At 47.5% G+C, this 24,674-nt stretch overlaps 5 protein-coding genes across 5 annotated transcripts; 2 read left to right on the forward strand and 3 right to left on the reverse strand.

Annotated features, from left to right (window-relative positions):
- Window positions 1–2,212: 2,212 nt before the first annotated feature.
- LOC120672374 (calmodulin-binding receptor-like cytoplasmic kinase 2) lies at window positions 2,213–9,235 on the reverse strand. Its single transcript, XM_039952734.1, has 12 exons — window positions 8,715–9,235; window positions 7,969–8,195; window positions 7,320–7,829; window positions 7,086–7,232; window positions 6,643–6,780; window positions 6,508–6,541; window positions 4,820–6,391; window positions 4,195–4,418; window positions 3,913–4,081; window positions 3,400–3,489; window positions 2,779–3,083; window positions 2,213–2,689 (listed from the first exon to the last, which is right to left on the reverse strand). Exons 7-12 carry the CDS (start codon window positions 5,181–5,183, stop codon window positions 2,375–2,377), a joined length of 1,467 nt encoding a protein of 488 aa, XP_039808668.1. The 5' UTR covers window positions 5,184–6,391; window positions 6,508–6,541; window positions 6,643–6,780; window positions 7,086–7,232; window positions 7,320–7,829; window positions 7,969–8,195; window positions 8,715–9,235; the 3' UTR covers window positions 2,213–2,374.
- LOC120672373 (probable anion transporter 3, chloroplastic) lies at window positions 2,277–9,226 on the reverse strand. The gene is made up of 13 exons (XM_039952733.1): window positions 8,715–9,226; window positions 7,969–8,195; window positions 7,466–7,829; window positions 7,320–7,364; window positions 7,086–7,232; window positions 6,643–6,780; window positions 6,508–6,541; window positions 4,820–6,391; window positions 4,195–4,418; window positions 3,913–4,081; window positions 3,400–3,489; window positions 2,779–3,083; window positions 2,277–2,689 (listed from the first exon to the last, which is right to left on the reverse strand). Exons 1-8 carry the CDS (start codon window positions 9,135–9,137, stop codon window positions 6,207–6,209), a joined length of 1,563 nt encoding a protein of 520 aa, XP_039808667.1. The 5' UTR covers window positions 9,138–9,226; the 3' UTR covers window positions 2,277–2,689; window positions 2,779–3,083; window positions 3,400–3,489; window positions 3,913–4,081; window positions 4,195–4,418; window positions 4,820–6,206.
- A 4,802-nt stretch (window positions 9,236–14,037) lies between the features above and the next one.
- LOC120675060 lies at window positions 14,038–17,065 on the reverse strand. Its single transcript, XM_039956152.1, has 2 exons — window positions 17,022–17,065; window positions 14,038–14,980 (listed from the first exon to the last, which is right to left on the reverse strand). The coding sequence occupies exons 1-2, from the start codon at window positions 17,063–17,065 to the stop codon at window positions 14,038–14,040; spliced, it is 987 nt and encodes a 328-aa protein (XP_039812086.1).
- A 1,565-nt stretch (window positions 17,066–18,630) lies between these two features.
- On the forward strand, window positions 18,631–19,265 carry LOC120676934 (small ubiquitin-related modifier 1-like). Its single transcript, XM_039958281.1, has one exon. The coding sequence runs from the start codon at window positions 18,648–18,650 to the stop codon at window positions 19,047–19,049; it is 402 nt and encodes a 133-aa protein (XP_039814215.1). The 5' UTR covers window positions 18,631–18,647; the 3' UTR covers window positions 19,050–19,265.
- Window positions 19,266–20,979: 1,714 nt separating this feature from the next.
- Window positions 20,980–24,011, forward strand: LOC120673537 (sedoheptulose-1,7-bisphosphatase, chloroplastic). The gene is made up of 8 exons (XM_039954416.1): window positions 20,980–21,291; window positions 21,413–21,544; window positions 21,645–21,830; window positions 21,923–22,004; window positions 22,447–22,668; window positions 22,757–22,857; window positions 22,976–23,047; window positions 23,570–24,011. Exons 1-8 carry the CDS (start codon window positions 21,175–21,177, stop codon window positions 23,849–23,851), a joined length of 1,194 nt encoding a protein of 397 aa, XP_039810350.1. The 5' UTR covers window positions 20,980–21,174; the 3' UTR covers window positions 23,852–24,011.
- The last annotated feature ends 663 nt before the right edge of the window (window positions 24,012–24,674 follow it).

Raw genomic sequence — 24,674 nt, forward strand, 5'->3', positions numbered from 1 at the left:
TAATTAAGTCTTTTTGGTTGGAGTGCAGAGGTCCGGATTCAGGAGGCCCAAGTGCGGATTCAGGAGGCCCAAGTGGCAGGGGTTGGCCTGGAGCGCCAGAGGAGCACACGAGTAAACCGAGAGCGAGCAAGACTGCAAGAGAGGGTGGTGATCGAATCACTTCCAGATCGGGTAGGGGTGTGGATCGTTCGGGCAGTGGCAAAATTTTCCAGATCAGGCAGGAGCGGCGCTTTGGCCTTTTCCACCAGCTTTCCTATTTGAGAATGATATCTTCTGCCCTCGGGCACCGTGCGCGCCCAGGTGATTGTCCCCCGGTTTTTTCATCATACCCACGGTGGGTGCCATGTTGCGAGATCTGAATTTTCTGAAATCCATGCTGGAATCGGTTCCGTTTGGTTTGGCCTGCCTCATCGGTAGCCCCGCCGCGACTGCTACCAATTCATCCTTCAGCTTCTGGCAACTCAAACTTGTAACGCCATGAGCGAGATCTGATCGTTGCATACATTCATACCACCCGATCGAAAACGAGCCGATGCTCCATGTGAAAAGAACAACGAAAGGATTTCATGATGAACATAGATTGCTGCTGGATGGACAAGACTCTATCTGAATGTTGCCGGCGTGAACTTAAATTGTGGTTCAATCGGATCCTAGGCACTGCACAAGTGAAGACGTATGTTAGAATTGGATCCTAGGTTCAATCTTAATGTTACTGGTGATGTTGTTCCGAACCAAATTGCACCCAGACCCAGGCGATGTGATCGGCGGCGTGTCGCAACTCGCGAGTTCGCAACTGAAATCTTTGGACGCGCTTGCTGAAATTGCCCGTGCGGAGCCCTCGCTAGCTTCGAAGGTGCCTTAAATATCCAAGTTCCTAGGCGCTTTTTCTGAAGGCGAGAGGTGGCTGCCTGCAGCAGGATGGCGACCCCCTTTGTGGTCCATGAGGCCACCACACGCGTCGCTTTCCGTCTCCGATCCCGGACCGGACAGGTCGAGCAGCCAGCCAGGGAACTGGGGACTTGCAACCCGTGCGTCATGCGTGGTGTCACGTAGATCTCGTCGTCTTGGCGCAGGGTCCGGGCCTGCTGCCCGTTCACTGAGCTGTCGTATGGGACGGTGACGCACGGACGACAAAGTATCATGTGCAGTGTTCGGTTAGTAACGATTAATTGGAGGTAGGAAAAATAGCCATGAACAAATCCAATGAGTATGGACAGCGGATCTAATCATGGGCCACCTGGCCTGCTCAACTTGACCCGACCCGACGCGAATGCACCGAGCAGGCTCGGGCCTCCAATTTCTAACCACTGTTTGTTTAAATGGTTGTTTAGCCCGTTTACACACCGTTTAAACACTAAACAGTGGTACCGTTTCCGTTTAATCCGTTATTTTAACTGTTTAAACAGCTGTTTTACCCATTTAAACACCTGTTTTGCCTGAATAATGGACTAAACGGAAGGTGACCGACTGTTTACCGTTTAGCATTTAGGATAACACTGTTTCTAACCCACCACAATCACCACCAACTCGTCATTTGGGCTCTCATTTTTGACACAATCCGGCCCAATCGGAGAAAATCCGGCCCATCGACTTTTGAATATTTGCTCTAACCCGATCCAACTCTGTGATATGTGGTATAAGACCAATCCCAATGAAATTCAATTTTAGCTGTTTTACCCATTTAAACACCTGTTTTGCCTGAATAATGGACTAAACGGAAGGTGACCGACTGTTTACCGTTTAGCATTTAGGATAACACTGTTTCTAACCCACCACAATCACCACCAACTCGTCATTTGGGCTCTCATTTTTGACACAATCCGGCCCAATCGGAGAAAATCCGGCCCATCGACTTTTGAATATTTGCTCTAACCCGATCCAACTCTGTGATATGTGGTATAAGACCAATCCCAATGAAATTCAATTTTATTAAACATAGTGTGATAGCACTGGTTTGTTCTTAGTGTCAAAGAAATAATGAAAAGAGAAACGAAAACGAGTTTTCATCTAGATGAGATCATAATACTACCTAGACACCATTCTCAATACAAATACACTCTCATGCCTTGCCTACGAAACAACAAAATGAAAAAAAAAACACATTGTAAGAACTATTCCAATCATCAATTAAATTGCTCTTTTACATATTTGCCACTCTTGGAAACAACGATTACGTGTTGCCTAACTGTTTTAAAATTATATATACCAGTACTAAAACGAACAAAATTATATATTTGCAAAAGCAGGACTCAATTTCCTTTTAGGAGAATTCAAACAGTAAAACAGTCTCACGGTACTCTATTTCGGCCAAGTCGACCACAATTTACAGTCGTTCGAACTAATTTGAAATTTCCATCGTGCCGCAGCTCGCAGATCATCTCAAGTTCTCGAACCTCTCCTGCCTCAAACTCGTAACCGACGGCGGTGCGTACGTCGAGCCATCGCGCCGCCTCGCTCCTGCGCTCGCGGCCGCGGCCGCCGCGCGCTGCTGCTCCTGCTGCAAGTCGCGTCTCACGGACCAGAGCACCTCGGCGCACCGCCGCATTGCCGGCCGCGCCGCGCGCTCCGGAGCCGTGCATTCCGCCGCCAGCGCCATCACCTTCTCCACCGCCGCCACCACCGCGCTGGTCCGCCGCATCCGGGGGTCCATCACCACCACCGCGTCGCCCTCCCTGCACTTGCGCAGCGCCTGCGCCAACGCGGTAATTTCGTCAAACACCTCACGTGCAGTACATTTCATTGTCAGAAGCGCTAGTCTAGGAGGTGTGCTTGCTTTACCCATTCGGTGGTGAGGCGCTGGTGGCGCCTGCGGCCGCGGCCGCGCTCGATAGGGCGTCGGCCGGTGATGAGCTCGACGAGGAGGACGCCGAAGGAGTAGACGTCGCTGCGGTCGGTGAGCTGGTTCGTGCGCAGGTACTCAGGATCCACATATCCGGCTGTCCCCTTCACTAGTGTTGAGACGTGGGTCGCTTCAGGGTTTTCGGGGGCTAGGCGTGCGAAGCCAAAATCGGCAACCTTTGCTCGCAGGTGCTCTGTTAGGAGAATGTTGGATGACTTGATGTCACGGTGGATGATAGGATGATCTGCACGCCCATTGTAGGAAAATATTTGTCGACATTAGGATGCTGAAAAATTGTAGTCTGTTGTAGGTGGCAATAGAGACGTTGCGTGGCTGTCAGACAAAGTTCTGATCAAGAATGTTCTGAGATGGTGACTTCGATGCTGTTTGTAGCATATAGGGAACTGATGTATGAACATTCAAGGCCTTGACTATATCAAGGCCGGAACTTTTTCCATAATCCAAAAAAAAAATGCACTTGTTGGGTCATGCCGAATATGAATATATACATATGTGTGCTATGTCTGGAGGGTGATTTAGATTTTATAGAGTGTGGGTACCTGTATAACCATGTAAGTAGGCAATGGCATGAACTATGTCAATAGCAATGTTGAGACGCTGTGCAAATTCCAATGGTTCCCCTTGTGACCCTGCATGATGGCAAAGTGTATCTATAAATTCCCTATAATCTTATGGGTAAATAAGATTGATATCATTACATCCTACAACATAATTTGAGTCCCCAAAACAAAAATGATCGGAACTAGGAATATAAATGCAAAAATGGTTAAAATACAAAGAATGAAAAACCATAGGATTAATCTGAATAGCATGCACACAATTTTAGATCTCTTTCAGTAGATTAGCATTTAGAAGATCACGAGTGACTTTCGTATTTGTAAACAATACTTCAATGCATTTAATTCCACTCAATTCTCTATTTGGTGGCTGAACAAATAAGTGGATTCTATAACTTTATATATTTTTTTACCATCTTGACAATATTGCTACATTACATTAAAAAACAAAATTATTAAAAATTCAAGGATGTCTATTGCACATGTTTGACGTACCATCCAAGTGTTGACGGAGTGTTCCATTTTTTACATACTCAACCAGAATTAGGCGTTCATCCTCGTATTCCACATACCCAAGAAACTTAACCAAGTTCAAATGCTCGACCTTTGACAACATCTGGATTTCACTCCTAAACTCTGCTGATAGGTGCCCGTCTTGAATGTTCTGCAGATTACAGATGTTGCATGAGAACTTGTTTCTTGATTTGATTACTGCAAGTAATTCATTGTAGTAAATATGTACAATCTTTCTTGTGTTGAAGCAATTCACCTACAAACCTTAGTAGCCCGCTTTACAGCTATGATGGACCCATCCCTGAGCTTTGCCTTATACACAGTGCCAAAATTACCTAACCCAATTTTGTTTTGCTCACTAAAGTTTGAAGTAGCGATGCAAATTTCCTGAAATGAGAACTGTTCTTGCCATGACTTTGTTTGGCTGCTATCGCCTCTCTGTCTGGATATATTATTGCTTGTGCTACTTGTTGATGATATTCTGGAGACTGCAAGAAACAATTTGAAACCATCTTAATCGGAACTCAGTTTTGCTTGAATAATCGAACAGTTGATTAAGAATACAATCCTCACGTGAAAACCCACATTGTAGACCAGGAGTCCCAGTAATCTCTAATTTATTGGTGGGTTGACTAAACATCAGGCTATACTGTGATATTTGTAATCATAAGTTGAAGCTTGATGAGGATTGCTCCGTATTGGTGATTTAGTACAATTTTTTTTGCACTATCGTGATTAAAATCATTTCTCATATAAAATCTTAAAGACCAGATATGGCTCATCTGAATAGGACACAAGATAAATATTCACTTACCATTGCAAAATTCTTTTCAGGACTAGCTAGTAACTACTGCATGATGGATGAATGAAGAAAAGAAGGTGAGCTTACTGGGACTGATAGACACATCCTGGCCACTGATTGGTGGGTTCTCATGGGCTTCGTTGGTTTCAGATCGAGGAGCGAAGCAGTTTGCGCATGACCCTACAATTGCTGCAGCTTTTCCCCGGATTGATCTTGAGCTTCTTACCTTCTTGTTGACCACACGGGAACGAGGTGTGTAGGTGGAAGTCCAAGAGAACCCAGGATCTGACTGAAACTCACTGTCGAAGCCAGAGAAACCTCCATGGCTGGTGGGGGATGCCCGGTTGCGAGCTGCCTGCATAGCTGATGGGTTTCGAAGATAGCTTGAAACAGCTGCTCGCGCATAATGTTTTGTAGACTCGGGGACCGATTCAAGTTTGACTGGGTGCATACATCTTTATTATCATAAAGAGGTAGTTGAAATGGGTTTTCACTTTTCAGGTCAAGCCAATGAGGTTAGGAGTTATGGCTTGAGTAAACGTGCGTGTGACAACTACAGTTGCAATAATTCTATTGGTGGAGGATATCGGAGACTCAGAGTAGGTATGTCCACAATTTCATAGCCGGAGAGGTAGTGGACCAATGGACCATGGCATCGGGCTTGCGCTGAAGCGTTCTCTTCTTGATGTCATTGGGACTGATAAGGCCTTCAGACCTCCAAGAATATTTCCTTTTCTGACGAAATGGAACAGTTGACTCTGGTCTTGATTACATATCAGTCTCGAAGAAGTAACTTGCAGTGGCATCGATGTATGCTGACATTCTTTTTTTTTTTTTGAAAGGATATGCTGACATTCCCAACACTGAATAGCAACGCATTGGAATTTTACAAATGTTTCATCAATGTACATATCCTTCTTTGTTCCCCGTCAAGGGTCTTCTCCATATTTCTTTGCATGCATTTTATTCTAGAATAAGGAAAATTATCCCCCGACCCATGAGGCTTTATGATTTTAAAGCTCACGACTTATTTCGTGGAATTTGCACCCAATTTCCCCGGTTTCCCAGCTTCCAACTAGCCTGCAAATTTGTTTCAGATCTCTACTACTTTGGGTGCCATGAATGGTCGAGCTCCTACCCTGTTATTTATTCTAAGTTACATATTCAGGTTTCATTGACTCAAAACACATTCCGAGGTCCGAGGTTACCCTGCAAGAAAATCTAGCATGATCTTCAAAGCCAGTTCCATGTGTTCACCCACCACTTATCTGACTTTCCAAGATAAACTCATTGGATACTTTGAAAAGTCAAAACCAATGCTGTACAGTCATAACTTAAGCTCTTCAACCTCATGTGCATAGAACTTGAGGTTTCGCAGAGAGGGCAGTAAAGCACCGTCCAGAATCCTCATTTTGTGCTCGATAGAAACTGTGAAGTTCCTCTCAGGTGCTAGCCAGTACCATCAAAATCAATGCTAGCCAGTGCCATCAAAATCAACACGCTCTCCAGTAGCAAATATATCCCAGAAAAGAGTACTGCTGAAGTATAGGAGCGACGTCAATATCAAAAATCCACGGAAAGAACCCATCCGATCAACAAAAAACCCTGCTCCAACAGTTCCTAAAATGGCGGCAAATGTCCCAGCTGTATTTGACATTCCTGTCACAGCACAATTGTAGATTAAAGTTAGTTAGTGAAACCAAATGAAATTCTAACCCCACCCCCCCAAAAAAAAAAAACTGAAGCGAGGGAGGAACATATTTACTATCTAGTACCATGTAGGACTCCAGCATATTGTGGGGCAATCTCCTGATATATTTAAGAATGAATCAGATGAGAAAAATAAGATCCAATTGAGAAGAATAGTGACTATATCCCATCACTTAACTAAGCTATGAAAATTTAACTACCTGTAGATTTACTAAGAAACCTGAGTGGCCGAAGGATTTCAGACCAACAGCAACTGTAAGCCAAGCTGAAGCGATGATTGGACTCTTTGCTGCATTCAGACCAAGCAAAGCAATACCAGGACCCAGAAAGCCAATTGACTGCAGGAAGAAATATCAAATAGTCAGGTTTAGTTTCAATCCCTGCAGTTAATGCATACATTTGAAATGACAAACTTAAAAAAGAAATTGATATCAACGAAAGTGAACTGACGATGTTCATTAATATTTAACATATGTTTGGTTGATGTATCTTGTGAAACCAATTACCAGTTGTTAAAGCACAGCATACCAGGAAGTATGTCACATTTGGTAACAGTAACAATGTGGAGGGTGCAAAGATTGTTTGAATAATACAAACATACTTTGCTGACTGTTCTGCTACTATTTTTATTGAATCAACATACCTGCATTATCTTCCGTGTTAAAGTAATGTTTGTTCCATTTCTAATTAGCATGTCTGAGACAAGACCGGCCACATAACCTAAAACTGCCATCATCACCCAGGGGAGTGCACTGAACCATGCAGCATCTCTCAGATTGACATGATATATCTGATCAGTGTGAAAACAACATCGAACTGAATACTGGGAGTATTAATTTATATATTCAAAGAAAACTGAAGCAGAACAAAGACTTACTGTTTTGAAATAGACTGGCATCCATGAAAGAATGACGAAATAACCCTGAAAAATATTACGACACTCAAGATATTGTCCATAAAATGTGTCTTTGTATGGCATAACGTATAGAGAATTGGTGAAAATAAGATGTTTATAGGAGTAACCCAGCTATGCATGGCATTTGCACTTATCAAAGCCCACGTTGGCCATTTGGAAAGTAGTTTGCTGAAGGGGGGGACCTTTTTTGTTTTTGCACTTCCAATTTGAGGCTTCACCAATTTCTGACCTTTGGTTATATACTCCAGTTCATATGCTGATATTTGTGCATGTTCACCAGGTGTGCCAGATATAGCCGGTATCCACACCAACACCCACAGAAATCCGAATAATCCAAATATCACAAAAGGTCCAAATATCCCAGTTCGTGACATGATGATTGGGGATAGAAGTAATCCAATGGTATTGCCAAGCTGAAAGCCAGCCATTGCAATACCCACAGCACTAGATCTTTCTGTGTGAGGAAACCACCTGTACGAAAAGGCCCAATGCAAGCAGTTACATAAATCTTAACAGAAATGAAGCCCCAGCCAAACAGCAATATGTCGTAGGGAAAAGCTTAGAGATGAATACAACTAATCAAAAGGAATAGAATTACAAAAGAAAATACCTCAACACCATGTTGTTCATGCTTGGGAGTGCCACTCCTTCTGCAATACCCAGCAGAACTCTAGTAAAGAGAAATAACCAGATAGAGCGACCAGCTGCCCAAGGAGACAGGAATGTAGCCAAGGACCATAAGGCTACACCATAAGCCATGACTCGCTTTCCACCATAATAGTCAACAAGCGCTCCACCAATTATCGGCGACATCAGATACCCCCAAAGGAAGGATGACTGTTTGCAGTGCCAAAAACACAATGGCGTCACCATATTGTTCAAACAAGATGCGCAAACTCGTGCCCTTACTTTCTAATGTGCATTTCTCTGTAATTACTTGCACTACAACAGCCTGAGTGGGAAATAAGCAGGAAAAATTGAGTGCTGCAAAACTTTTGTGTGAAAATTCAAACCTTATCAACCATATTCAGTGTTTTTCTACGTTTGTAGAACAAAGGAACTAATATGACACTGCAAAGTGCAAACATGTCATCTCGAGCCATGTAAGCACGCTTTCACTCAAAATTAATCATTTCAATCAATATTTCTAACATAACACTACATCATTAATACGGTGATTACTGCAATTGAGCACTCTAGAAAACAGACAATTTAATGAGAATGCCTATTCAGTATTTAGCAGTAGTCACTAGCTCGCTCAGGCGAAGCCAAACAAAATTCATCAGAATAATAGCAGTAGTCACTAGCTCAGGCGAAGCCAAACAAAATTCATCAGAATAATCGGAAGCCGGGTACCTGCACGACGCCGGCAAATGAAGGGGTCCAACCGTACGCCTGGGAGAGAGGCACGATGGCGACGGACATGACGACACGGTCGGCGTTGCAGAGCGCGAGGGCTAGCCCCAGCATCGCCGCCACCTTCACCCTCTCAGACGTCACGAACTCCGCCACCGCCGCCGCCTGAGCCTCGCCTCCTCCGGCGGCCGAAACCCCTGGAGGCGTTGGAGGTCGAGGGTCCCTGGCCGGAGCGCGGAACTGCGGAGGAGGATGCAGGAAGCGGTCGTGGAGGCGGTGGGCCCGCCATAGAGGCGGAGGCGAGCCTCGGGCGTGCGCGCGGGCGGGAGGCAGGCACCGGCTGCGGCGGCTGGAGAGGACTGGAGGAGCGGGAGGCGGCGGAGGCGGGCGGGCCAAGGGGAGCAGTTGGCCGGAAGGCGTCATCGTTTGTCTTCTCCGTCGCGGAGTCACGGGGGACAAGGGGAAGGAGGGGGAGCCCCCGGAGTGGAAGTGATGATCCTGCTGAAGTGGGTTGGTGGAGTGACGTGTCAAGTGCGCGGGCCTTGGTGACTTTCCTATACGCCGGCCGAAAATACAAGGGCAGTCAGCCCATTAGGGCCCATGAAACTTGTTATTATTCTGTATTTTTTCGTTGGTCTTTCTTTTCCTTCTTTTTTTTGCGATGAAAAGAGAAGCTTTTATTACTCAGGGAAAGAGTTACAATCCTGAGCAATCAATTGCTCAACAATAGTGGGAGCTGCGAAACGCCAAACCGCCGAATGCCGCGTTCGCCGTGCCAACTGAGCGAGCTCGTGTGCAACGCCATTACGCTCTCTTTTCATATGGATTATCTTCCACTCCGGGAGTTGATCACCCAACTTCAGTGTTTCTTCCAGGATGAAGCCAAGCTGCGATCTGTACCGCTCCCGCTTCTTCAATGTTCCAACGAGTGACCTGCAGTCTGTTTCCAAGATTAGACTTTGCTTACACCAATCCAGTGCAAGTTGCAGACCCTCTCTGCAAGCCAGGGCCTCCATCTCTTCTGCATCTCTACCCTTTCTAATATACTTCCATGCTGTTAAGAGAACAGCTCCCTTCTGATCTCTGATGACCATCCCAATTCCTCCTTCCTCTGATTCAGGTAAGAAGCTTCCGTCCACATTCAGTTTTAGCCATCCAGCAGGGGGTGGTTCCCAGGAAGTATCTACCACCATGGGCATGCCCTTTTTCTTTGTAATCAGAGAGTCCAGCACCGGCTCTTTTCCTTTGCTGTCGAAGCTGCTTTTCTGTTGCCGGACATTGCACAGTTCTAACCAATATTTATCAAGGAACCGAGTAGATCCCTCAATAGATAACTTGTCTGTAGTATGTGTCAATTTATTTCGAACATACCACGTCCTCCAGAACAACAGTAGAACTTGTGCACCTACATCAATTCCCAAGTTCAAAAACCAGTCTAGTAGCTTCTCCGGCGTGAAGAGATTGAACTGTTCCTCGTCCGGCAAATTCCATTCATGTCGCATCCTTTGTCTGAGTGCCGTTGCATGTGAGCACCTGATAAGAGCATGCTTCGTTGACTCTGTCTCCACACCACACACCTCGCAGCAGCTGGACATGACTATCCTTCTCCTTCTTTTGTTGCTCTGGGTAGCCAGACCATTATTGATAGCTTTCCACCCAAAAATAAGGATTTTGTGTGGTATGGGAATCTTCCAAAAGGCCTTCTAGAATGGTCTGCCCTCTGAAATTGCCGAGCTACTTTGATGCCCTCCTTTTTCTTCCTCCTCCAGTGCCTGGGCCAAACGATAAGCACTTTTGACAGAGAACAAACCGGTTCTGTCATAGTGCCATGCTAAGACATCTTCCATGGGCCTGGATGGGAGCTTAATACTCAAAATGTGCTCTGCATCATGTTCCCAAAACACCTGTTTAATTACTTCTTCCTTCCACTCCATACTATTCGGATCAATTAGCTGGGACACCCATTTGAGCCGGCTAGAACGTTTCTTGCCAGTGGGTTTCAGTGACCAGCTCCGTGGAATCCATGTGTCCCTCCATATTCTTACATGTTCACCTGACCCAATCCTCCATAAAACACCTTTCTTTAGTAGCTCTAAGCCATGTACTATGGCTTTCCATGTCTGTGATTGGTCACATGGGAACGCAGTATCCATCAGGTTGCCATTAGGGAAATATTTCGCTTTCAGCACCCGAGCACACAGGGAATCAGGTCTATCCACTAGCCTCCATGCTTGCCGTGCCAACAGTGCTTGATTAAAAAGCTTAAGATCCCTGAATCCCAATCCTCCATCGCCTATTGACTTGGTGAATTTATCCCAGCTTATCCAATGTGTTTGACGCTTTCCCTGCGCTTCTCCCCACCAGAACTTTCTTTATGCACTTTGTCATAGCTTCATGAGTGGATCCAGGGAGACGGAACACACTCATTACATATACAGGAATTGCCTGAGCAACAGACTTAATAAGAATTTCCTTGCCAGCACTTGACAGGCATTTCTCAGCCCAAGCATGACACCTTTTAATCATTCCTTTTAATCATTCTGTCAGTAATGGTTTGGAATTTCTCCTTTTTCATTCTACCTTCTGGTGTCGGCAAGCCCAAATATTTTGCTTCAAAAACTTCTTTGTGAACTTCCAGCACACTTTTTATAGAGGCAATAGTGTTATCATTTTGTTTGTCATTAAACATAAGTGAACAATTATCAAAATTTACCATCTGCCCTGTAGCACTGCAATAGGTTGCCAATGTAGACTTCACTTGCAAAGCCTGCTCAACTGTGGCTTTAAAGAACAACAAACTGTCATCCGCAAAAAGCAAGTGGGAAATAGCAGGGGCACGCCGGCATACCTTTAAACCTTGCATGTCTCCCGACATTTCCTTGTGCTTCAACACTCTTGACAGTCCATCTGCTACAAAAAGGAACAAGTAGGGCAAAGGCGGATCGCCTTGCCGTAGTCCTCGAGTCGGTTGGAAGGTATCCAGAGGGACACCATTGAAGCGTACTGAGTAACGTACAGTGGTAACACACTCCATAATCCACTATACCCATGTACGATGAAAGCCTAGCTTCACCAAAACTTGTTGCAAGTAACTCCAGTCGACTCGATCATACGCCTTGGCTAAATCCAGCTTATAGGCACAAAACTTATCCCGATCTGCGCGGTCCTGTTGGATGGCATGCACACACTCAAAAGCAATCAAAGCATTGTCAGTAATTAAACGGCCCGGAATAAAAGCACTTTGGTTCTCACAGATAACAGTTTCCAGCAATGGTCGAAGCCTATTTACTAAGCATTTTGACACAATTTTATAAACCACATTACAGAGGCTGATTGGCCTATAATCCTTCAATGTTTCTGGGTGAGACGTTTTAGGGATTAGCACTATGGCTATGTCATTTACCCCTTCCGGCATCCGGCCTTCTGCAAAAAAGAGTTTTACTGAGTTAACGATATCCTTCTTAAGCACCCCCCAATTCCTTTGGAAGAAACGGCCAGGGAACCCATCTGGCCCAGGTGCTTTCAGTGGCCCTATTTGGAATAAGGCGTCACCGATCTCTTCCTCTGAAAATTCCTTGCACAATGTTTCATTCATTTCTGGCGTTATGCATTGGTCAAACAAGCTCACAACTTCCTGCGGGTAAACTGAAGGGTCATTAGTATATAAATTGCTGAAATAGTTATTAACCATACCTTCCATGGTACTCCGATCTGAGCACCAGTTTCCATCAGCCCCTTTGAGTTTCCTGATTTTGTTTTTTCTTGCTCGCCACACTGCTCGTTGATGAAAAAACTTTGTATTACGGTCACCCTCTCTTAGCCAGGAGACGCGTGATCTCTGCAGCCACATCATCTCCTCTCTATAGAGCAATTCATTCATTGTTCTAATTGTATTTTTTACAGCTAGATCATCATTCCCATTAGCTTGCTGCTCAGCAAGCGGAGCGCGGAGCCGTTCCAGCTCTTTGCGTACTGAACCAAACTGCACGGAACTCCATTCCTTCAGCTCCTTCATTACACCCCTGAGTGCAGAACTAATTGTGCCGAGGTCACCCTTGCTGCCTTCTCCTTCCCATGCTTGAGAAATGCGCTCACCCAAGGAGGCATCTCTCTCCCACATAATCTCATAGAAGCACTGCTTTCCTCCCCGTCGCTGAGCCTGTTCTTGTTGAACACAGAGAAGAAGGGGACAATGATCTGAGCAAGGGGATGTTAGATGGGTAACTGAAGCATAAAAAAAAACGATTAGCCCAATCTTGTGTAGCTACAGCCCTGTCCAACCTAACTTTTACATTCCGTGCGCCCGATTTTTTATTGTCATATGTCCATGGAATACCTGAACAACCCAAATCAGTTAGTCCACAGAGATCAAGAGCTTCCCGGAACTCCGCCATTTGCCTTTCCCCTCGTTTAGTGTTCGAAAAATGCTCATATTGCCACATCGCCTCGTTAAAATCGCCAATCACCACCCATGGTTCTTGGGATCTAGTTTTAAGACGCTGCAGAATCTCCCACATGCGGTGTCTGTCCGCAACGTGGGGTTCTCCATAAATAAAAGTAGCCCTCCAGGGAGCTCCATTAGGATCGTCAACAATTGACACATCGATATAGCGCTCCTCAATCGATAATAAATTAACCTGGATGCTTTCATCCCAAAATAAAACAATACCACCTCTCTTCCTTCTTTTAGTTCAAGGGTAGATTAATTCCTTGACTTATGTTTACTCTGTTCCCTGAAAATCGTGAGATCTTATGGAGGGGGTACCGTACACGACAAAGTGCAGGTTGGGCAACCTAAAAATTACTTAAATGCATACATAGAAGCAGCTTGTTTTTTGAATTAATTACATAGAAGCAGCTAATGGTAGAGTTATGTGAGAGAGAAAAATGAAGGCAGCAACGTGCATTCCCTTTCTTTCCCAGGGAGCAATACACATTTTTTTAGGCAGCAGAACTAGGACTTAAATAAGAAAATCTAGGCCTTCAAGCAAGAAATTAGTTGATACCATTTGCGTAAAAATATGGAAAATAAGCTTGAATAATTACTCCAACAAAAAAGGGTTCATGTGGATCATCACCATAGCTTTCCTCCTGGTTTATAACAATGTCGAATACAAACTGACTAGCAAATCTCGCACATGTTCACCGAGGTTCAGAAAATAGTAACCGATGCTAGAAAGACATCAGCAAATTAGCATTACACTACACTCACCATACCAATCGAGTCTCTCCCGAGCTAATACAAATGGCATCTTCAAGAATAGGTGACAAAGTAACATCTCCCTCCTCCTGCGACCGCGGCAAATCCCCACACTCCTTCCATTCAGGATGCAGTTCCGGCCGGCGCTTCCCCACCACGGGCAGTAGCATCGCCACAGGCGCCAATGAGGACAGGTGGGAGGATCATCGCGTGGGGACGCACAAACTTATTGAGAAACGCCTCGCTGCTCATACAGGCCACGGGGTAGAAGGCCCGATCACCCAACCGCAACCCCTGCTCCTTGAGAAGCTTCAGCACCTTGAGCCGGGGCGCCAGCCTCTGCTCGATGCTGAACTTGAGCAGCGCTGGCCCCCGCGCGATGGCCTCCACCTCCATGCCGGCGTCCTTGGTCAGGAAACTTATTGCACGCCGCAGCCGGTCCTCGGAACTGCTCAGTATGCACGGCATCTTGGCCACCGCCATCGCCACCTGGCTGCTGGACCAGCCGAGAGACTTGAGCAGCTCCATCTTGGAGGTGGCGTTCTCCCACCGGACAGTGTATGCCACGACGAGGGCGTGGCGGAACATTGGTGTGCCCCGGGGCACGCCGAGCTCCTCGGCGCGCGCTATGGCGGCCTCGAGGCGCTCCTGGGACCCGGCAAACTGCCGCGGGGCCAGGGAGACCACGTAGGCAATGTCACGAGCAGCTAGGCCGCACTGGCGGAGCAACGCGACTTTTGGCTCGACGACTCTCTCGACGCTGCGGGTGAGGAGCCTGGCGTCCCTCCTGATGGCGGCGTGCAGCCTGTCGAAGGAGCCGAAGAAGGACAGGAAGAGCGCGAGCCGGGAGACGTACGCCGGGCTGACAAAGGCGTGGGGGACGAGCGGCACGAGGCGGGCGATCTGGGGAGTGGAGAAGCCGATGTCGCGGAGCTGGGAGACGCGTGGGGCGAGAGATTCCTCCACGCTGCAGCAGAGGAACCGCGGGCTCCGGGCGATGGTGGCGGCGACATCGGCTTTGGAGAGGCTGAGGCCGGCGAGGAAGGCGCGCACGGCGTCGGCTGATCTGGGGTCTCGAGGTGGGAGAGGTGCTTCGACGCCTTGAGGGTCTGCGATGGTGTGAGGCCGCAGGTGGCGGCGAGGTAACTCTCGGCGTCGAAGCGGGCCGGAGGTGATGTGGCGGTGGTACGGAGGAGGCGGCCGTGGCCGTGGCGGAGGGAAAAGGCGGCGAGGAGGGAGGAGCCGAGACGGTTCGGGAGGCGTTGCATCGTTGTGGACTCGTTTGGTTGGGGGCAAGTGAACCGTGTGCGTTATCCCTTGCTGTTTGAGGTCAGTAAATTTGAGGTCACGGCAAGAAAATGAAACTAAAATCACGGATAGAACTCATACAAATGCATTGTGTTATTTTTAATGTTTTATAGACTGGCGTAGCATATAATTCTAGGGTTAATCGACGTATGCTATTGTAAATATACGACTTACAATTCAGTTATTTAAATTCATACCATTATACATCATTTTCTACGTATCCGACAATTTTGGACCCACTCGCAGACTGCTGTATTTTCATATAGCCTAACATACCTTTATATTATATCTCTCTTATCTTAACTTGCTGACACGCCGGCCCCATGCTTTTATATCTTGCTCGATCCTTCCTTCCCCGATCCATCCTCTTCCTCTCCCAATGGAGGCCTCTGCGAGGGAGGACATAGTGGCACACATAGAGAGGTGGTACTTGAGCTTAGTCGTGTCGGCTCGGCACATCCCTCTTGTGCCTCATGTTGTGCCATGTTGGCACAAAAAGTCTTTTACCAAAGTCATGCATAGTTCACGGCACGCCTTTCATGCTGTGCTGGTCCAATCACGACCCTCAAGATACTTGTAGACGGTTTACGTAGTCGTTTTTATAGAAATAGATGGTCATGACCCACTAAAGCTATGCATTGCTACTACTACCGACTGTGAGAAAAAAATGAAACTAATATGAAAAAATAAAAGAGAAAGATTTCAGAAAAAAATATGCTTTATTAATTCTGTTTTGCATTACGACACTGCCTCATCAAAAACCTTATACCCTATAATAGAGCTACCTAGTGAGGGTAAGAGTATAATGTACTATTATAAAGATAATCTCAACTCCTTCCATAGTTGTTAATTAGGAAACAATATTAACTATCTATTATCTTATTATTTGGCCAACAAACGGAGCCTCCACGTTCGCTCTCAAGGTTTAGAAATTCTCACGTTAATCGAAGAAAAATAATTAAAAAAATTACCCACCACTGCTATTACGATAGAAATTAGCCTAAAATACCCCTGTGCCTAATTAAAAATTACCCACCAATGTTATTATGAAAAAAAATAATATAAAATATCATTTAGCTATGTATAAGTTATAAACATATACTATTATCTTATTATTTGGCCAACAAACCGAGTCTCCACGTTTGCTCTCAAGATTTAGAAATCCCCATGTTAATCGGAGAAAAATAAAAAAATAAAAATTACCCACCACTGCTATTACGATAAAAATTAGTCTTACCCACCACTGTCATTATGATAAAAATTAGTCTAAAATACCTGTGTGCCTAATTAAGAATCACCCACCAATGCAATTACGGAAAATTAAATATAAAATACCATTTAACTATGTATCAGTTACAAACATATACTATTAATAAAAACTAAAGCTAACAACAATTAATCAAAATAAAAAGAAAACAAGAATAATTATATGCATAATATTATTAAAGCTAAACAAATCAATCAAATTGTTATTATAGGTAGATCATATTTGAATTGTTTTAACCAACAATAAGGCATAATTTACGATAATGAATAGGGTGATGTATGGTAACAAATAATATAATCTTTAAAAAATATTAAGGATACAACGATATTCAAATTTTTGAGTTTTCAATACTAGCCGCACAAATACGCGGGCCATACGCCTAGTTATAATAGAACAGCAAGCAACACGCAGTCTAACGGTCTATTTTCGTACCGTGCTAGCCCAAACACAATTCAAAATATGGAGCGTACCATATAGTCCATCGTGCTCAAATTCTAAGAGCACGGCTGTCGTATTCGTGTCGTGCGGTCACGGCTCAAAACCAAATCCCATGGCCAGCAGCAGCGGCGGCGCCATGGCTTCCTGCCCTCCTCCCACTTGCCTCCTCTCTCTTCCTGGCCTTTGCCCCCATCTTCAGTGCGCCACGAACTCATCTAGCACATACTAGTACGAGTGACGGCGGGTGACATCGTTGAGCCCCTGAACAGATTCGACCATTGTCTGACATCGGGTGACGGCGGCCTTGGCCACGACGCCACCATTGGAGGGCAGCGAGCGGGAGAGGCGGCCATGGACCGGAAGCGCAGTTGGCGTCAGCAAGGGGAGCTCATTGGGAGCCGAGCAAGCGCGGGCCTTCTGATTCGGTGGTCAAAGTTCCTATCTCCACGCGCACTCGATCTTCACGCCGTCATCAGTCTTGGAATTTGGAAGGATAGTATAGCTCAAAGGATCCTGCTCCTTGTAGCCTGCTGAAATCCTATATAAGGCGGTGGCATAGAATGGCAGAACACGCGACCTAGTGAAACCAACATCAGATCGAAAGGCCAGACTGAGAGGAGGGTCGATGTCGACGACGTCACCGGCGAAGCTGGGGCACGGGGCTGAGAAGGAGGAGAGGGGCACGGGCATGACGCCGGTGCGAGTAGGTCGCAGGGCTGCTGAGACGGAGGAGAGGGGCAAGGGCACCACGCCGGTGCGAGTAGGTCGCAGGGCTGCTGAGACGGAGGAGAGGGGCAAGGGCACCACGCTGGTGCGAGTAGGTCGCAGGGCTGAGACGGAGGAGAGGGGCAAGGGCACCACGCCGGTGAAGTTAGGGCGCGGGACCGAGGAGGAGGAGGAGGAGGTGAGGGGCACGGGCACCACGCCTGCAAAGGTAGCGCGTCAGATTGAAGTTGAGGAGGAGGAGAGGCCGGTGAAGGTGAAGGCCGAGGCGGGCGGCGACGGCTCCTTCATCAACATCACGGTTCGAAGCCAGACCGCCGCTGATGCGTCCTTCCGCGTCAGGCGCGACGTGAAGCTGGAGCGGCTAGTCAGCACGTACTGCGGCAAGCACTCGCTCGACCCCAAGGCCGTCGTGTTCTTGGACTCCAGCGGCCGCCAGATACGCGCCGCGCAGACGCCGGACGAGGTCGGGCTCGACGACGGCGACACCATCGAAGTACTCCTCCACCAGGTCGGCGGCACCGGCGCTCCGCTGCACGCGAGCCAGAGTTCTGCGTGAAAGGAGAGGCCTTTTAAGACTTGATCAGCCAGTAATACCTCGTCAGTTTGTTGGTGGGTTTGATTTATCGCAGTGATTCTCAGTTTGTCGTTGATGCATCTCAGCTTTCGGTGATGTTATTGTCTTATGATCTGTTTGGAACCTGGTGGCTCGTAACATTTGGTCGGTGTCAATGAACTTTGTGTGATCTGCATGGCATTTGGTCGGTGTTGATTGCTGAATTTTCGTCAGAGTCCAAAACATCAATCGCTGAGGGGTTAAGTAATGGTTGGATAATTCTGGAAACTAACGAGATATTCACGCCTCGATCGGTTTGGATTTTTGGAAGGCTATATGACAACCGTATAGGCTAGTTGGCTCCCGTGCTGCATATATAACTGGTGGGAACGAAAACTAACAAGGAACACCAGTTCCATTGGAACTCGGGAGGTGAGGAGGATGACGCCACCATCATCGCCGGCGAATGCAGGGCCCGGGGTTGAGGAGGCGAGGGGCACGGCCACGGCGCCGGTGAAGACCGAGGCTGGCGGGGACGGCGGCGCCCTCATCAACATCAAGGTGCACAGCCAGTTCGCCGAGGACGTGTTCTTCCGCGTCAAGCGCACCGTGAAGCTGCGGCGGCTCATTGACATGTTCTGCGGCAAGCACTCGCTCGACCCCAAGGCTGTCCGGTTCCTGGACCCCGGTGGCCGCCACATACGAGCCACGCAGACGCCGGACGAGGTCGGGCTCGAGGACGGCGACGCGATCGACGTGTGGCTCGACCAGGAGGGCGGCGGCGTCTTTTGTAATCCTAGGCGTCAACACCTAGGATTCCTAGGAGTTTTGCAGTTGGTTTGAACTTTGCTTGCCGCGGTGCTGAGGTCTCGTTTATTTGAACTTCTGTAATCTGTGTTCGCGATGACTATTCCCTGCCTAGGAATCCTAGGTGCGTTGAACTAGTTTAGCAGCTTGCTAGCTTGAAAGTCAGGTTAGTCAGCTGTTGTCTTTTCTTGCTGTTACTGTTTCTCCAAACTCTAAACTCTGTAATTCCGTTTTCGTAATGGAATTGGGGACGTGCCTCGTGTCGAAAAAAAGGAGGGCGGCGGCGGGGCGCTAGGGCACGCGTGGCGAGCCGGAGCTGTGCATTGATGACGCCGTGGTTTTCCGGGTTTTGATCTCGGGCAGTTGTTTCAGTTTCTGTTTGTTGCGCATGCATCTGAAACTTTGTGTGGCGTTTTTCTTCTCTTTATGATTTGCTCAGGTTCTGCGCAGTGTGACAATTCGGTTGGTGATTCTGAATTTGCTGCATGTTGAAAACTGAATGGGCGTTCAGATCGTGATCTGGTTAGTTAGTAAGGGTTGGCTACTTGGCTTGAAGCGATACTTTTTTTTTAGGGCGGCTTGAAATGATACCCTACAAAGTTACCACCTGTAGTAGTTTTTTTTAGAGGTACGACCTGTAGTAGTAGCTGTAGTAGTTTTTTTTTTTTTTGAGAAGTACACCTGTAGCCAAAACCATTGAAGGGGCTTTTGAGCTTGAGAGTGCTTATTAGTTCGACCGGGCCGTAGCCAAGGCTCCATTTAGGCCTTGTTGACAACCATCTAGGCCTTTCCAAATAGAGTTTTCTCCATATAAATGCTTTAGCTGAGACGTGGCCATACTCAATTCAATGCCAGTATTTGGTCGATCAATTTTGTTATTTGTTTTACATTCAATACCTATATTATACTCTTTTATCTCGCAAATTCTAAATCCTGTATGGATCTCGAAATGGAAGTGATTCAATACTGAAGCATGCGCGGAATGCTACGCAAGTAACCGCCTTAAACAGTTAAACTATCACAACGGCAAAATATTTTTTTTAAAGAACAACATATGAAACATACAATCATGTGATAAATTGTAATCTCTATCTCTACTTTCTTATTACAAAAGCAAGCAATGATTCCTTGTTCCGTCAATCGGAATTCTAGTTGGAATTCGGGTCACCGTATGTTAACGATCCGAAACAGTTTAGGATTAGCATTTGGCGAGTAAAATAGAAAAGGCCAACGTCCTCAACTGATATGTATTATATTATTATAAAATACATATGGTGTATAATATAACATATATATTTTTATATACTAATCAATATATATTTATATGGCTTCTCGTAGTAATGCATGGGCATATTTTTGTTAGTTAGCATAAATCTATTTAGTCTTCAAAGGAGAGCCCTCTTTCTTATGTTGAGGAAAGTTGTCATATTTACCTTGAGTATACTTTAAGGGATCTAATGCTAGGACAGTAACTTTGTACTTTGTTAAAATTACGAAAAAAGTAATTTCGTAGTATATTAATATTAAAAAACATAACTTTTCCTGATCCGTACTTTTTATTTAAAAAAGTAAATTTTACACTCCGTAAAAATAAAAAAGTAACATTGTAGCATAAGAATTTACATGCATATGGCCATTTGCGCATCATAGCTCATATACAACATATGAGATGGTGACTTCACCCATCGTTATCGGGGAAAGCTCTCTCCTCGTAGCCAGGTCCTTGTAATTAAACGTCGGAATCGAATATGGCCAGTCCCAACAGGAAACAAACGGAGGAGGAGCCAGTTTCCGCTTGGCGTTACGCCTCGACCGAACCAAACCTAAACGGCAAACTACGGCGACGGGCCGAACCGATCCGCCGCTCGTCCCGGCGTGGCCACACAACCCACGGACGGTCGCCGTGCACCGCAGCCGCGGCCCCGCGCTCTATCTTCTCCACCGCCACGTGGCGCCACGGCGGCGGCCGGTTTATCTGGTCCAGACGTGCATCCCCCGTGTGATCCATTCCCTCCTACCTACCTGAAAGCACGCACCAGCTGAGCTACGAAACCTTGGCGCACGCGGACAATTCTAACACCTTCAGAGCCCCCCAAACGTGCTACGCCCCTGCTCGCGAGCGTCCGGGGGGCACCACCGCACCACCACACCCGCGAGAGCAATGGAGACCGTCGCGGCGGCGAGCTACGCCGGCGCGGCCGCCGGCGCGGCCACCGGCGCCACGCGCTCCCCGGCCTGCTGCGCCGCCATGTCCTTCTCGCAGTCGTACAGGCCCAAGGTACGGCGCTCTTTTTCTCGCTCCACTGGGAGGATCGGAGTAGCGCGGGAGCACGTGCGGGCGACTGTGGAATGAGAGCTTTTGCTGACGGCTACTGTTGTCGCGTGTGTGCGCTCGGCAGGCGTCCAGGCCGCCGACGGCGTTCTACGGCGAGTCGGTGCGGGTGAACACGGCGCGGCCGCTCGCGGCGAGGCAGACCAAGGCGGCGAGCCGCGCGGCGCTCAGCGCGCGGTGCGAGATCGGCGACAGCCTGGTGCGTGTGGATGTGGATCGGTCGCCCTCAGTATATATGAGCTGTGTGCGCGTCGTGCCATGCCACGAACGAGGCTGACGCTGCTGCTGTGGTGTGGCAGGAGGAGTTCCTGACCAAGGCGACGCCGGACAAGAACCTCATCAGGCTGCTCACCTGCATGGGGGAGGCCATGAGGACGATCGCGTTCAAGGTCCGGACGGCGTCCTGCGGCGGCACGGCCTGCGTCAACTCCTTCGGCGACGAGCAGCTCGCCGTCGACATGCTCGCCAACAAGCTCCTCTTCGATGTGCGAAACGATTGATCTCGCACTGTGTTTGTCTGCCTCACACCCAACGGTTCTTTTCCGTTCCCTCATGCCTGTTCTCGCTCTGCCCGCAGGCTCTGGAGTACTCCCATGTGTGCAAGTATGCGTGCTCTGAGGAAGTCCCCGAGCTGCAAGACATGGGTGGCCCAGTTGACGGTACTGCCATTCTTCTCCTCACTGTGCATGACCAAAGCTTCCAGCATTTGTAACCTGACAAAACTCAAACAGCAAAGGAGAGACCGGCTACTACCCCCAATATGTTCTTGCCTCAATTAGAGAGTTTCAGACGTGCAGTGCAGTGCCCAGCACTGCTGTTACGCAGCTCTTCTGCATCTTCAGAACACTGTAGAAATGGAACTGCAAATCAGCAGCATTATGCCTTACCAAAGTAGCATTCTGCCTTCTTGGATTCTAGTTCTAGATGCTGCTTCTAGATTGTAACAACCAAACTGTAATACCCGCTGATCTCTCTAAACTTTGCCCCTTGTTGTAACAACAACTAAGGATATTCTAGTTTTGACCGTAGGCATGCAGAAAGCAACAGAGCAATTGAGGGCTTGTGATTCAGACCGGCATAATTTTTCGACCAATCCCGCAGGTGGCTTCAGCGTCGCGTTCGATCCCCTTGACGGTTCCAGCATTGTCGACACGAACTTCACCGTCGGAACCATCTTCGGTGTCTGGCCCGGCGACAAGCTGACGGGCGTCACCGGCGGCGACCAGGTCGCCGCTGCGATGGGCATCTACGGGCCCCGCACGACCTACGTTATCGCCCTCAAGGACTGCCCCGGGACACACGAGTTCCTCCTCCTCGACGAAGGTGGCCCTGAATTCGCAATCACTGTTGACTTGCAGAGGAGTCGCAGTGTGGGATGCAAGTGTAACCGAGGTGTTGACGAATGTTGCAGGTAAATGGCAGCATGTCAAGGACACCACCTCCATTGGGGAGGGGAAGATGTTCTCTCCTGGTAATTTGAGGGCAACATTTGACAACCCTGAGTACGACAAGGTGTACTCTCCTAGCAGTCATTACTGTTTTCACTTTCTTCTGATAGATCTTGATTACCTGTCTATCCTATAAGAACAGCCTTTCGTCAGTCTGACATGTGCGAAATGTATCTTTGCAGCTCATCAACTACTACGTCAAGGAGAAGTACACATTGCGTTACACTGGAGGAATGGTTCCAGATGTCAACCAGGTATGTATATGTCAGAAAAAACCTTTAGCTTCAGCAATTATGCTTCGCATCTTACAATGCACAAAACATATTTCTTCCCGAAACCGAGCAAACATCATCAAAGAGGCTCACTTGCTTGCATGGTACTCCTGAAATGCCGTGGCAGTAGTAGTTCATCGTACGCATTATTCAGTACTAGAAGTTCCAACACTGAACAGTGACATGATGACCAAACTGTCAATCAGTTCTACAATTTCGCACCAGAGAGTCCATTTCTCTGACAAGGCAAAGCAAACTTTCGAGAGCAAGAATTTTGTTTGGCTCGTGCCAGTAAATGTCTGGAACTGTAGTGCTACTGCAAGCCCGTGCCAGTGACTGTGTTGGGCTGTACCGGCGTCTGCTTTAAGCAAGGCCATGCCCAACACGCAGCAATTCTCCCCACAGTGCCCCGAGTCCACTTTAGGTCCACTCCAACACTGCCTTTAGCGTACAGAACTACCGTGACCACGGACGCATGCATGATGGCTGTGATCGATGACGCAGATCATAGTGAAGGAGAAGGGCATCTTCACCAACGTGACGTCCCCGTCCGCCAAGGCCAAGCTGCGGCTCCTCTTCGAGGTGGCGCCGCTGGGGCTCCTGATCGAGAAGGCCGGCGGGCACAGCAGCGACGGCAAGCAGTCGGTGCTGGACAAGGTGATCAACGAGCTCGACGAGCGCACCCAGGTGGCCTACGGCTCCAAGAACGAGATCATCCGGTTCGAGGAGACCCTCTACGGCTCGTCCAGGCTCGCCGCCGGCGCCACCGTCGGCGCGGCCGCCTGAGTTTTTGCTGCGATGCGTGCAAGCCGTGTGCCGCCATTTTGAATCCATTTGGTGGTGATGCCTATACAGATGAGCTTGTAGAACTCTCCTGCAAAGTAATTTTTGTATACAGTTTGTGTGCATGCATCCATGCATGGCATGGCAACCAGCACTCGTGTCATCAGATGTCTGCATGTCTCGGCTCTCGCCGGGCAATCCCCGTCCCTGCACGCAGCCTTATTTCCTTTTCGATGCTGCCGTGCATGGAGTAGGTAGTAACAGAGGCTTTGTTTAAATGCACTCAAAATTCTAAAAATTTACAAGATTTTTCATCACATCAAATCTTTAAACAAAGTATTAAATATAATTAAATAAAATAACTAATTACACAGTTTGATTATAATTTGCGAGACGGATTTTTTGAACCTAGTTAATCCATGACGAGATAATAATTACCAAATACAAATGAAAGTGCTACAATTCATTACACCCAAAACTTTTCGCATCTAAACAAAGCCAGAGTCCATGCCCGATGTTTCTTCTGCTGCCATACTGGAACAGTAATCCGTGGAGTGGACTGTCGAAGAGAAACAGTGGTACTAACTACTGCTCCATTGAGTACGTCGGTCGAGCAGGCACTTGGCTTGCGGCCACGCCGAGAGACAAACGATCCCGGTGTTGCAATTTGCAAACGTGACGAGACTACGGATCCTGACCTCTTGTTCCACAACCCCATTGTTCCTTTTTGAGGAGACGTTTCAGGGTCAGGTCTATGGATGCATGGTAGGACGCAGCAAGTTCAGACAGATTGGTACACGGAACTACAGTGCCGTTCATGGTACAG

This window comes from Panicum virgatum, chromosome 5N (assembly GCF_016808335.1).
Source record: "Panicum virgatum strain AP13 chromosome 5N, P.virgatum_v5, whole genome shotgun sequence".
Classification (NCBI taxonomy): Eukaryota; Viridiplantae; Streptophyta; class Magnoliopsida; order Poales; family Poaceae; genus Panicum; species Panicum virgatum.